The sequence below is a fragment of the Trichechus manatus genome, unplaced genomic scaffold (genome assembly GCF_000243295.1).
Source record: "Trichechus manatus latirostris isolate Lorelei unplaced genomic scaffold, TriManLat1.0 scaffold00082, whole genome shotgun sequence".
Taxonomy (NCBI): domain Eukaryota; kingdom Metazoa; phylum Chordata; class Mammalia; order Sirenia; family Trichechidae; genus Trichechus; species Trichechus manatus.
In genome coordinates, this window is record NW_004444018.1 from 5,055,176 (window position 1) to 5,068,501 (window position 13,326).

A 13,326-nucleotide genomic window follows, 5' to 3' on the forward strand; every position below is an offset into this window, starting at 1 on the left:
TCTTTGCTTTTCAACACTTTAAAGATATCTTTTGCAGCAGATTTACCCAATACAATATGTCATTTGATTTCTTGACTGCTGTTTCCATGGGCATTGATTATGTTCAAAGTAAAATAAAATCATCGACGGCTTTGATATTTTCTCCATTTATCACTATGTTGTTTGTTGATCCAGTTGTGAGGATTTTTATTTTCTTTATGTTGAGGTGTAATCCACACTGAAGGCTGTAGTGTTTGATCTTCATCAGGAAGTGCTTCAAGTCCTCTTTGCTTTCAGCAAGCAAGGTTGTGTCATCTGCATATCACAGGTTGCTAATGAGTCTTTCTCCAGTCCTGAGGCTGCGTTCTTCTTCATATAGTCCAGCTTGTCAGATTATTTGCTCAGCATACATACTGAATAAGTATGGTGAGAGGGTACAACCCTGACGCATGCTTTTCTAGATTTTAAACCTTGCAGTACCCCCTTGTTCTGTTCAAACAAGTGCCTCTTGGTCTGCATACAGGTTCTGCATGAGTACAATTAAGTGTTCTGGAATTCCCATTCTTCACAATGTTATCCATAATTTGTTATGGTCCACACAGTTGAATGCCTTTGCATAGTGAATAAAACACAGGTAAACATATTTCTGGTGTTCTCTGCTATTAGCCAAGATCCATCTGTCCTCAGTAATGATATCCTTTGTTCCACATCCTCTCCTGAATCCAGCTTAAATTTCTGACAATTCCCTGTCGACATATTGCTGCAAACATTTTTGAATTATCTTCAGCAAAATTTTACTTGTGTGTGATATTAACGATATTGTTCGATAATTTCTGCGTTCTGTTGGATCAACTTCCTTTGGAATGGGCACAAATATGGATCTCTTCCAGTCGAGCGGTCCGGGCAGCTATCTTTCAGATTTCTTAGCATAGATGAGTGAGCACTTCCAGTGCTGCATCCGTTTGTTGAAACGTTTGTTGAAACATCTCAATTGGTTTTTCATCAATTCCTGGAGCCTTGTGTTTTGCCAGTGCCTTCAGTGCAGCTTGGACTTCTTTCAATATCTTTGGTTCTAGATCATATGGTACTTCCTGAAATGGTTAACACTGACCAATTCTTTTTTGGTAGAATGACTCTGTGTATTCCTTCTCTCTTCTTTTGATACTTCCTGCGTCGTTCAATATTTTGCCTATAGAATCCTTCAAAATTGCAACTTGGAACTTGAATTTTTCTTCAGTTCTTTCAATTTGAGAAATGCTGAGCATGTTTTTCCCTTTTGGTTTTCTAACTCCAGGTCTTTGCACATTTCATTATAATACTTTACTTTGTTTTCTCAAGCTGCCCTTTGAAATCTTCTGTTCAGCTCTTTTACTTCATCATTTCTTCCTATTGCTTTAGCTACTCGATGTTCAAGAGCAAGTTTCAGAGCCTTTTCTGACATCCATTTTAATCTTTTCTTTCTCTCCTGTCTTTTTAATGACCTTTTGCTTTCTTCATGTATGACTTTCTTGATGTCATCCCACAACTCATCTGGTCTTCAGTCTTAAGTGTTCAGTATGTCAAATGTATTCTTGAAATGGTCTCCAAATTCAGTTGGAATATACTCAAGGTCACATTTCAGCTCCTGGGGACTTGTTTTAAGTTTCTTCAATTTCAGCTTGAACTTGCATATGAGCAATTGATGATCTGTTCTACAGTCGGCCCCTCTCCTTTTACTGACTGATAATATTAAGCTTTTCCATTGTCTCTTTCTGCAGATGTAGTTAATTTGATTCTTGTGTATTCCATCCAGTGAGGTCAAGGCTATAGTCGCTGTTTATGTTGTTGAAAAACGGTATTTACAATGAATAAGGCGTTGGTCTTGCAAAATTCTATCATTCAATCTCCTGAATCATTTCTATCACCGAGGTCATATTTTCCAACTACCGATCCTTCTCCTTTGTTTCCAACTTTCACATTTCAATCACCAGCAATTATCAGTGCATCTTGATTGCATGTTTGATCAATTTCAGACTGCAGAAGTTGGTAAAAATCTTGGCCATAGACTTATAATAATCATGATAATTAAGATTTATACTTAAATAGCTCTTTATATCTCAGGAGTACTAATGTTAATTAATTATACTTCCCAAAGCTCCTAAGGAATTGCCAAAGCGAATGCTATTATCCTTTCCTATTTTATGGAAGACTCCTTTGTTACAGAAAAAAATGAAAACCCCAATGCTGCCTGGCAAATTAGTATTTCAGCCAGAAATGAAACTCTGACATCCAAACCTCCAATGTTTTCATGCTCTGAAGTTTAGAGAGGGAAGAAGAGAAGAACCTGGATATCAAAAGGCTCACCACCATGAGTTAGAAAACACTGTTGACAAAGCAAAGACAGTTTATGTGAAAAGAACAAATCTTTTGCTATTGCTTTATCATATGGAATTCTTTGAAATATTTTTCGAGATCACAGTAGAGTCTGTAAATATAATTGAAAGAATCCCCTTAGGGCGCTAGAGGGAGACTGAAAGCTTAAAGGAGGGAAACTGATGTGTCTTCCTGGTCTCCACCATAGTTTTAATCTGTGCAGCAGGATGGAAAATAAACCCTACTACCAGGCTACCTGGAAACCCTGGTTACATAGTGGTTAAGGGCTACAGCTGCTAACCAAAAGGTTGGCTGTTCAAATCCACCAGATACTCCTTGGAAACTCTATGGGGCAGTTCTACTCTGTCCAATAAGGTCATTATGAGTCGGACTCGACTCGACAGCAACAGGTTTGGTTTTTTTAGTTATCAGGCTATTGGAAACCCTGATAGCACAGTGGCTAAGAGATACAACTGCTAACCAAAAGGTCAGCAGTTCAAATCCATCAGGTGCTCCTTGGAAACCATATGGGGCAGTTCTACTCTGTTCTATAGGGTTGCTATGAGTTGGAATTGACTTGATGGCAATGGGTTTGGTGGTTTATTTTTTTGGGGGATCAGGCTACCTCTCCTCCCACGAGTTTTTTCTTCCCCTACAAATGCGTTTTTCCTTTATGTGTAATGTGTTACAGACATAAATTTACTCATGAGATATAACTGAGATTAGAAGATGGCAATAAAAAGACCCTGACTTTAGATGATGGTGAAGTGCTTTGGTTGGATAGATGTTGGGAAAAAGGTGACTTTAGTATCTATGTTTAGAAGTCTAAATGCCTTAAAGGTCTGTCTCTTGGCAGTGCGGACATCACATGTTTAATAAGGAGCTTTGCAGGAGTGCATCTGTGGCTGTTGTTCTTTTTAATTGGAGAACTTCAGGTTATGTCCTAAACCTGGTGGTCCTCTTCCCATATTTCCTAACTACATTAGTTAGGTCAAGAACAAAGTAAAAATGAATATAGCCATTTAAACTGCTCAACAAATTCTTCAGAAAATAGAATTTGAACATCAGACCAGCAGATATTTGTACCTGGCCCTGGTCTTCTCTTGGCTGTGTATGAGTTGCAGCTTCTGCACTTGAATGAAATCTGGAGGTATAGACTTAAGTCGGGCTAATGGAGTTCCCAGATTTCCGTATTTATTCCAGAGATTCTCAACATGAAGCTTTAGGGCTAGATGCCATCTCTTGCTACCTAAGTCTGAGATTTCTTACTTGATGAGAGCTTTTAGGATACTATTCAAGGAAGCATAACGCTTTTCACATTCCCTCTACGAGCACATTACTCAAATTGGATGCTACTCATTTGTCTTTGTATTGGTTTCCTAGGGCTCTCATGGCAAAATACCACAAACTGGGTGGCTTTAAACAATAGAAATTTATTTTCTCACAGTTCTGAAGGCTGAGAGTCTGAGAGCTGGGTGTTGGCTCTGTTGATTCTTTCCGAGGCTTTGAGGGAGAATCTGTTGGATGCCTCTCTCTTAGCTTCTGGTAGCTCCAGGCATTCCGTGGCTTGCAGCTGCATGATCAAATGGTGTCCTCCCTCTGCCTCCCTGTCTCTGTGTATCTTCTTTTCTTTTCTAAGAATACCAGTCATATGGGATTAGGACCCACCCTGCTCTAGTATGACTTCGTGTTAACCTAACTAATAACATCTTCAAAGACTCTACTTCCAAACAGGGTTACAGTCACAAGTATGGGGTTAGGGCTTCCACATATCTTTTGAGAGGGACACAATTCAATCCTTAAGCATTTTCATTCATTCCCTCACAGCTAGTGTTTATCTTCCTCATTTCACTCTTAGTCCTGGATATCTCAACAGGGGTTCCTAACTTAAGCAGTCACTAACAGTATAACCAAAACAATGGACTCAAACATACCAACGATCAAGAAGATGGCACAGAACCCAGCAACATTTTGTTCTGTTACACATAAGGCCTCCATGAGTTGGAGCGGACTTAGCAGCAGCTAACAACAACAACTATGGTATATAGTGAATGTATTTAAACCAAGTAAAAGGAAAGAGTTAGAAATTAGATTTAAAAATGGCAGGTTATTTTCAAAACTAGACCATTGCCAGAAGTCTAAAAAAGAATTGGTAGTTTTTCCTATGCCTGCTTTTAAAATTATGTTAATAACTACATCATTATTGGCATGTAAACATCATGGAAGGTTTTGCTTGACTGAGAAGTTGCTAGAAGCAACTGTTCTTGATGAATTGGGATCAGCTGGAGTAATGTGACCCTTATTTTTCATAAACTCTGGGTCTGTTCTTCCTGCCATGTACCAAGCTTCCCAGACATTTATACACTAAGAGGCATTTCTTTATTTGGGCGAGTATACCCTTGTCAGACAAAGTGTAATATGCTTGGGAGACAGAGAGGAAGAAAACAAAACAAAACAAAACTATTATTGTTTCTCCCATATTGTCTTTCTGTGAGTTTCATAATCTCATGCTAAATTTGGCTATTACTGACAATGAAAGTAAAGTGACAATACTTCTTGTACAGCCAGGAAAATGAAGTCAGGAAAATACGGTGCTTTTCACAAAGTTTAGATGTGGCCTGTTAGTTTTGGTGGTGCACTTAGTAGGAAAGGCATGCATTGATTCAGTTCCTAGGTCTGCAATGTGACCTGTTTTCTAGATTATGGGCTGACCTATTTATTTTTGATCCCACCACAAGTTCTGTTTTTCCATACCTGACACTCGATACATTGGGTAAATCCAAAGTTCTTGGGTCTTCTGGGGCTTTGTGTGGGTAATGTGTTTGTATGCTCCTTTTCTGTGATGAAGATGATTAAATCCGTATGTTATTCATATTCACTGAGGCCATTTAAGTGTGTGACTTAGACTGTCTGGCTCTGAATCCTGAGTTCTTGCACTTTCTTATGGGATTGTATGTGTAAAAGTGAAGTGGCTGCAGGCCGGCTTTTCATATATGCAGAGTCCAGGGCATGAGTGCAAATCAGTGACCAGCTTGTCCCTGTTTACCAGACACATTCCCGGTTTTAGCACTGAAAGTCCCAGTCCTGAGCACTTTGCAGAGGGGGAAAGCATTTCTGAGGATGAGTGGGTGACCTGCAAATGATATCTTGCGGGATGCTGCCGGGATTTTGTGCTACTTCATTCACTGAAGTACACCTCAAACTGCAGGGTAGCCTTCAGGTCCCTTCTGAGGGTGTCACTTCAGTCACAAATAATTCCAACAATGCATATTGACATGGTAGAACTCAACCTGCTTTGAAATGGTGTTTGGGATAGTGAAACTCATCAAAATACAATTGACATCCATGGAATCCATGGCTTTGCATCAATTGATGCAGCACCATCACATATGGTTGTACAAATTGTGCACTGCAGAATTTCAGGTGGTGCCATTCACATAGACCACAATATGAATGGCGCCCCCCGGAGTTGTGCAAAGCATAAACTGCACAGCAGTAGGCAGCACCCGTGAATCAAAGTGTACAGCTATTCACTTAATTTTTTTCCCTGCTAAAATAGTTATCCTTCTAGCTGAAGTATGTTAAAATTCTAATTTGAACATTGGGGCCCCTTTTATTTGGTTCTTCATTTAGGCTGACCTTGATTATCCGCTGGGGAATACATGGCTAGAAAACTGGTAAAGTTTCACTTTATTTTAAATGGTATTTTCTGCTAAACGTTTAGAAGTGAAATGAAAACTGAGTAAACTTTGTGGTTTACAAGGTTTACTTTTTCACAATGTAAGTGAGGACTGAAAACATAGGGAGTAGCTTTGGAAGTACAGTTTCCAGTCGCTTAAGTGTTATATCACAATTTAATTTTATTTCCAAGTAGGTTTTCAAATAGAGACCCAGCGAGTTCTGACTGGAGAATAAGTAGCAAATTTTTTGTCACCAGTTGTTGTTGATGCTGATTCAGTTTTTTTTTTTTTTTTTAAGTGTTTTTGTCCATTCTCAGGGGGATACCATAAAACAGAATATCCCAATCATCTTGATGATTGCAGGGTAACCCCCCAAGTGAAGTTTGTATACTTTTGCATTTCTTCCTGAGATAACATGTATTTGTAATCACTTATACATAAACAACTTCAATAAAGAAGTACATTTTTTGTGTGTGTGTTAGGGCAAAAACAGGATTTATTCAGCCTTGGAGTCCCCCCGAAGACTAAGTGGACAGCAAATTTGTACTGTAGATATCATCATTATCATGGGTGATCAATGCTGTATCGTGAATGCTAAGGGACCTGGCAAAACATAGTTTGAAAGTGAGCCCTAAACCACCAGAGAACAGCACAAGTGGAATATAAGTATCAAAGTTGCAATTAAAATGGCCAACCGCATAATAGAAACAGGATAAAAAAAATTGATCATAATTATTGATTGCTAAAATTTTTCCAGTCAAAGTAATTCATGATTTCTCTTGCTTCTTTTCTTTTCTTTTTTGGAGGGATGGAGGTTGAGGAACTGAGGGCGGGAGGGGGCAGAGTCAACATGAAACAAATCAATAATTTCAGATTTTATTTATCTGTCCTATAAAACAGTTTATTTAATTATAAAGCCTTTAAAGTATATTTAACTCATTTTAGTTTGTGTAAGTTAGTAATTTTTAAACTCCAAAATGTATACTTACGAATCTTTGCTTTGTTTTGCTTTTTAGGTGCAAACCCAAATTATCCTGATGTAATTTATGAAGGTAGCTATCTTGTTTCCTTCATTTTGTATTTTTTCAAAATGTTTGTCTAAGATGAAATAAATCCACTAAAAGAAGACCATTAAGCTCAGTTAAATATACACTTCAAGCATACACATGCCGAAGTAATATTTCAAAAAAATCATTGAATATTGATGGTCATTTTCCCTTGATATTTACAGTGCCTGTAAATAGCACTTTCTCTCTGTGCCTCTGTTCTTGGAAGTAGTAAATCCATTCTGCTGTAACAGACATTTTGTTTCCGTAATTGGGAACTAATTACCTGTTTAAAAGCCATGACTAGGAAGAGAAAGGAGTTGCATCAGTTAGAATGTTTCTAGCTATGATAGTTAACCTAATTCAAGACTGTTTCTTGTGTAATAAGGAAGTTTGGCTCACATACAGGAACCAGCTCTAGGGCTGGTTATATCAGCAGCTCAACCATCTCATTAGGGACCCACGTTTCCTTCATCACTCTACTGCCTCGGGTGTCAGCTTCATGGAAGGCTGGTTTCTCTTAGGGTTATAAGGTGATGTCAGCAGATGGACTACTGCCATTCATACTGGTGACAGAAGGGGAAGAACTTCTGAAAGGCATTTCAGAAGAAAGAGAACTTTCCCAGAGACCCCCACCAAGCCCTCTTTGTATCCAATTTAAGACTCAATTGAGCTATGGTCCGTTCTCATCTTCATTACTGACAAGATGGCTGGGTTAACCCTTGACTAACTTGACCTACTCCTGGAGGTGAGCTCAGCTTCCCCTGAAGTGGGTGGTTTCCCTGGGGGAGGAGTGATACTTGAACAAAATGGGGTTCTCTTAGGAACATGGAATGAGAGATCCCAAAAGGTCCACTACATTAGTTTTCCACTAGATATCTAATCTTTACTCTGCTATTTTAATGAAATGCCAGGAATGTCTTAATAAATGTGAAAACCCTTCATTAGCAGATATCCAAACCATCTTCATGACCAGGAAGTCATTATTTGGGGAAATGAGAGGCTAAATTTTCAGACATACCTTGACATTTAAGCTTAGTTAAAAGTTAGGTTCATAAAGATGTGTGTGTGTGTGTGTGTGTATATATATATATATATATATACGTGTGTGTGTGTGTGTGTGTGTGTGTGTGTATTCTATAAAATATTCTATGTTTATATTCTATCAAATATTCTATACTTTATACATTTATATGTAAATATATTTTATTTTTTCTATAAAACTATTTTATGTTTTTATATTTATTATATATGTGTATATTTAACTTGAGCTAATTTTAGCTGGGAAATTATAATGTCTTTACCTGCTTTAGGCATGTTAAGTCATATTTCTTCCAAGTTGTGGTTTGGATGATTCTGTGCAGGTGAATTGGGTATTTTTGATTCTATTTGTCTTGATATGATTTAGAGGAGGACTATCTCAAATTGTATCATAGGAGGGAAATAAAGTTTGAATTGTGATTTTACATTTTAAAATTATGTTTTGGACTCCTCCTCGTGACTTCAGATCGCAGTTTGGATCTTTGGGCCAAAATGTCATGATATTAAACTATAGATACTTTAATTATTTCAATTTTGCATGAATGGCTGAGAAAAGAGAAGAATAAACAAATAAATGATACCTGTTAGTATTTGATTGAAATTAATACGTTTTAAGATATTTGAAATGAAAATGGTGAGAATGTGATTTGGGAAGTTAAGGATGAAACAGCAAATAGGTAGACAATAGGTACTTTTCACTTACTATTGCTCACACTCAAAGGAACATTCCACTAATAAAAAAACAATTTAAATTAGCTGCCTTGAGGCCAACCTCATAATTCTATCTACGGAAGTTTAGATGGAGCTGAGTTAATGAGGTAGCATGTTCAGGATTGAAAATGAAGGCACCTTACCTGTTGAGAAAATATATGTAAACATTATAACATTGTTTGCAGTGTTTACCAAGAATTTTGTCTGACCTTTTGTAGATAATGTTAGTAGTAAAACTTCGGCTGCCAACAAAAAAGTTTCCTGCCTGTTAGTAATTCTGAAACTAAAGTATTGTTGATTCAGAATTGCTCAAAAGTTCATATGTAGACCAAAGTTCCATATTGATTCTGATTCCATACACCAGTTTGAGTGTCTGCCTCTTACCCAAACTAGATACACCTTTCAAGGGAACCAGGATTGCTGATTTCATGTCTAGGTTCATGTCTAGGTTCTGTCACCCCTTTGTTTTGTGACCTTGGGCTAGACATTTAACTTTCCTGGAATGACATTCTTCATCTGTAAAACTGGCTCGACTTGACCATCTCTAAAGACCCTTCCAGGTTTATAACTCTATGACTCTTAAATGATTGATTTCTTTTAGTATTTATTTTAAATGAACAATTAGATAAAGACATACATTGTTGTGTACAAAGGAAAAACACAAATAATGTTTGGTTTAGAATTTGACCAGTTGAACACTAACGTAAAAATCTCGATTGAAAAAAATGCTCAGCTTTGTGCAATCCCACCACTACAATGGATTAACTTAGGCAGCCAAACCATGGTCTTGCACAGCCAGGCCCTCAGTGGATTGGAATGTTTGAGATTGGTGTTGCTTTGTTCTGGGTTTTGCTGTGGTTCTGAAGCCTTGTTGTTGGCAGCCCAGCGACAACATCATGGTTTCTTCTCTTTCCCTTTTCTTCAACACAAGATTATGGGACTGCAGCGAATGACATTGGGGACACCACAAACAGAAGTAATGAAATCCCTTCCACAGATGTGGCTGACAAGGCTGGTCGGGAGCATCTCTCGGTGAGTGTGATAAGTACGTGTTTCCCAGCTTGGTTCTGAGCAGATTGGCTGCCTGAATGTTGGAAGAGTGTAGCTACTTCAATGTATGCCCTCCAGCAAGACATTTTTAATGTTCAAATGTAAACATCCCATTAAAGATGGGAGGAATTAATGGAAATGTTAAAGAAAAGTGATCAAAGGTGCTATATACGTATATAGCCTCTGACTTACTTGCTTTTCCGTTCGTGGATCACTTTAATTGTAAATGGTTCCTGTTTCAAACGTCAGTCCTTTAAAAGGTTACCACGAGAAGAGCAAGAAACCACCTTTCTCGTTCAAGGCCATATATAATTATTCCTGTTTTGTGCACCTTCACACCTGTTTCCTTAAAATTTTTAATTAAAGTTTGAGTGCTGTTAAATGTAAGGAATCCATCAGGTTATATAAGCGAAACTCAGATCCATCCATTAGGAGTTTGTAAAATGTGACTCTTGTTGTTAGTTGCTGTGAAGTTGGCTCCAACTCATGGTAACCCTGCCTGTAACTTAACAAAACATTGCCTGGTCCTGCACCAACTTCATGATTGTTGGTATGTTTGAGTCCATTGCTGCAGCCATTGTATAGTGCCTTCCAGCCAGGAGAACTCATCTTCAGCACTGTATTGGACAATGTTCTGTTGTGATCCATAAAGATTTCATTGGCTGATTTTGGGAAGTACATCACCAGGCCTTTCTTCCTAGTCTGTCTTAGAAGCTTCACTGAAACCTGCCCAGCATGGGTGACCCTACTAGTACTTGAAATATCAGTGATAAAGCTTCCAGCATCAGAGCAACACACAAGCCACCACAGTAGGACAAACTGACAGATGGGCAGAGGAGATGTGACTACTAGTACCTAAAATACAAATAGGAAATGAGTTATATGATATAATGAGAGGGAGAGAAACAGAGACACAAGTGTTCTGCTCCTTCCAGCTGGGAAGCCTTTCTGGGCAGGTGGCATTTAAATGGCCTGAGCAGGATGGTTGGGACTTGGGCATACAGGAATGGGAGGAAAGGGCATTTTGGTGTGTGAACAAGAGCCTGCAGGCTGGGAAACATGGCACCTGTGCTTGGTTGGAGGGTAAGGTGTGTGAAAGGCAGCAGTAGGAGGCAGGGATGGAGAAGTAGGTTGTGGCAGGTCCTTAAGCTTTGGAACACAGTCCAAGGTGTTTGTTTATTGTGCAGTGAGGAGCCTTCAAAGTGGGGAGTGTGACCAGGGATCTGTGGCAGCATTGGTCTGTCAGAAGCTCAGGTCAAAACCCAGGAGGCTTCCTTGATTCTTTTCTTTTTCTCACATCTCATATCCAAATGATCAGCAGGTCCTGTGAGCTCTGGCTCTATCTAAATTCCAAATCCACCAATGTCTCTTCTTCGGCACTGCTACAGACGTAGTCTGAGCCAGGGGTTGGCAACTGCTGGGTTAGAGAATCGAACTCTTTTGGAGACAGGACCTTGGGCTGAGAAACAGGGATGGAAGGAGATACATAGTCCCGCTTACATCCTTCTTTCTAAAATGTTAATATGTATTCAGTGTTGCCTAGGGGCACTGGTGGTTCAGTGGTAGAATTCTCGCCTTCTATGCAGGAGACCAGGATTGGATTCCGAGCCAATGCATATCATGCACAGCCACCAGCCGTCTGTCACTGGAGCCTTTCATGTTGCTACGATGCTGAATAGGTTTCAGAGAAGCTTCCAGACTGAGACAGACGAGGAAGAAAGGACTGGCAATCTACTTCTGAAAATTAGTCAATGAAAACCTTATGGGTCACAATGGTCCAATCTGTGACCGATCATGGGATGACGCGGGACTGGGCAGTGTTTCTTCTGTTGTGCGTGGGGTCATCATGAGTTGGGGGCTGACTTGATGGCAACTAACAACAACAACAACTTAGTGTAGCATTTTGGCTTAATCGGCAACGACAGCAGTGTGAGCCACATTTTCCACTTGTACCTCTGTGATCTCAGGATTCACATAGGTCTGCATCTGCTCCCTCCACTTGTATCACCACTCCTTGTAATTAAATTTTAAACTTAAAATGACTTTTTATTGACCTATGACATACATACAGTCAAATTCATGTCCCATGAGTGTACAGCCCTATGAGCTCTCCCAAGCTGAACTCACCCCAGATGTCCCTGGACACTACCTTCTTCCAACTCGTCACTCCAAGGGCACCCTGACTCCTAACAGCAATAATAGCTAACTTATAAAAATGTTTGTATTATGAATAATTTTCAAAGATACACCACAGTAGAGAGGACTGTATAATGAACCCCACTGTATCCTTCACCAGCTTCAAACATTATCGGTATTTTGCCATTCATGCTTTATTCTTTCTCTCTCTTAAAAATATTAATTGTATGCCCACTTGTATGAGCTTTAACTTGTGCTTTCTCATTTGTAAACTAGGACTAATAATAAAACCAGTTGCCGTCGAGTTGGTTCCAACACATGACGACCGCATTGTGTCAGAGTAGAACTGTGCTCCATAGGATTTTCAGTGGCTGATTTTTTAGAAGTAGATCACCAGTCCTTTCTTCTGAGGCACCTCTGAGTGGACTCTAAACTCCAGCCTTTCAGTTAGCACCTGAGCACATTAACTGTTTGCATCACCCAGAGACTCCTGGGATATAATAATAATATTATATTAATAATGATAGTATAATAATAATAACAAGACCTACATAGTTCGTCATACAGCTGTTGAAGATTAAATGAGTTAATATATATAAAGCTCTTAGGAGAGCACATAGTAAGCATTCAGTGCGTATGAACTGTTATCATCATCGTCATCATCATCACCATTGTATGAAGGTAGGGAGCTATTAAGCCAGGCCATAACTTCCCCTCTCTTCCTTTCCCTAGGTCTATGCTGTGGTGGTAATTGCGTCTGTGGTGGGATTTTGTCTGCTGGTGATGCTGTTTCTGCTTAAGTTAGCAAGACACTCCAAGTTTGGCATGAAAGGTAAGAAGGGTTATGTTTATTTTACTTCTTATGTGGAAGCATTTTTGGCTTATGACTAATGCTAATTACCAGTAAAGAAGGAAGCAGCTAAATTTACGATGACTAGGTTTTAAGGCTGAGAAAATAGCATCAAGGATATGATACTACAAATCAAGAGAGAGCAAAATAATGTTGATTACTCTGCACTACCCACTTTCCAATGAGGACGGTTGTCCCAGAAGACACAGAACTAATTTCTTGAGTATCAAGTGACTAATAATGATAGAGGCAAATTGTGCCTGTGTTTTGCTTTGTGGCAAATAGCAGGCAGGGATAGTTATGGACACATGTACTTTGTGCCAAAAGGTTCTTTCTGCTGAAATTTGACTTCCAAATCTTCAATGGTATGCTTTTGATTGTTGCTTCTCTGGATTCTCATCTTTTGAAATTAAAACAACAAAGTTGGGAAGAAAAATACGACCAGTCATTGGTGGTACATTGAAGCTTTGTGAATGAGTGG

General features: G+C 39.0%; 1 protein-coding gene across 5 annotated transcripts in view; it reads left to right on the forward strand.

The window, feature by feature from the left end:
- NTRK2 (neurotrophic receptor tyrosine kinase 2) overlaps positions 1–13,326 on the forward strand; it is a 437,432-nt gene that overhangs the window by 73,542 nt on the left and 350,564 nt on the right. For all 5 annotated transcript variants that reach the window (XM_012556958.2, XM_004381313.3, XM_012556956.2 and 2 more), the window contains 3 exons: positions 7,028–7,063; positions 9,741–9,841; positions 12,728–12,827. In XM_012556958.2, coding sequence (XP_012412412.1) covers positions 7,028–7,063; positions 9,741–9,841; positions 12,728–12,827 — 237 coding nt within the window. The remainder of the gene's footprint in view (positions 1–7,027; positions 7,064–9,740; positions 9,842–12,727; positions 12,828–13,326) is intronic.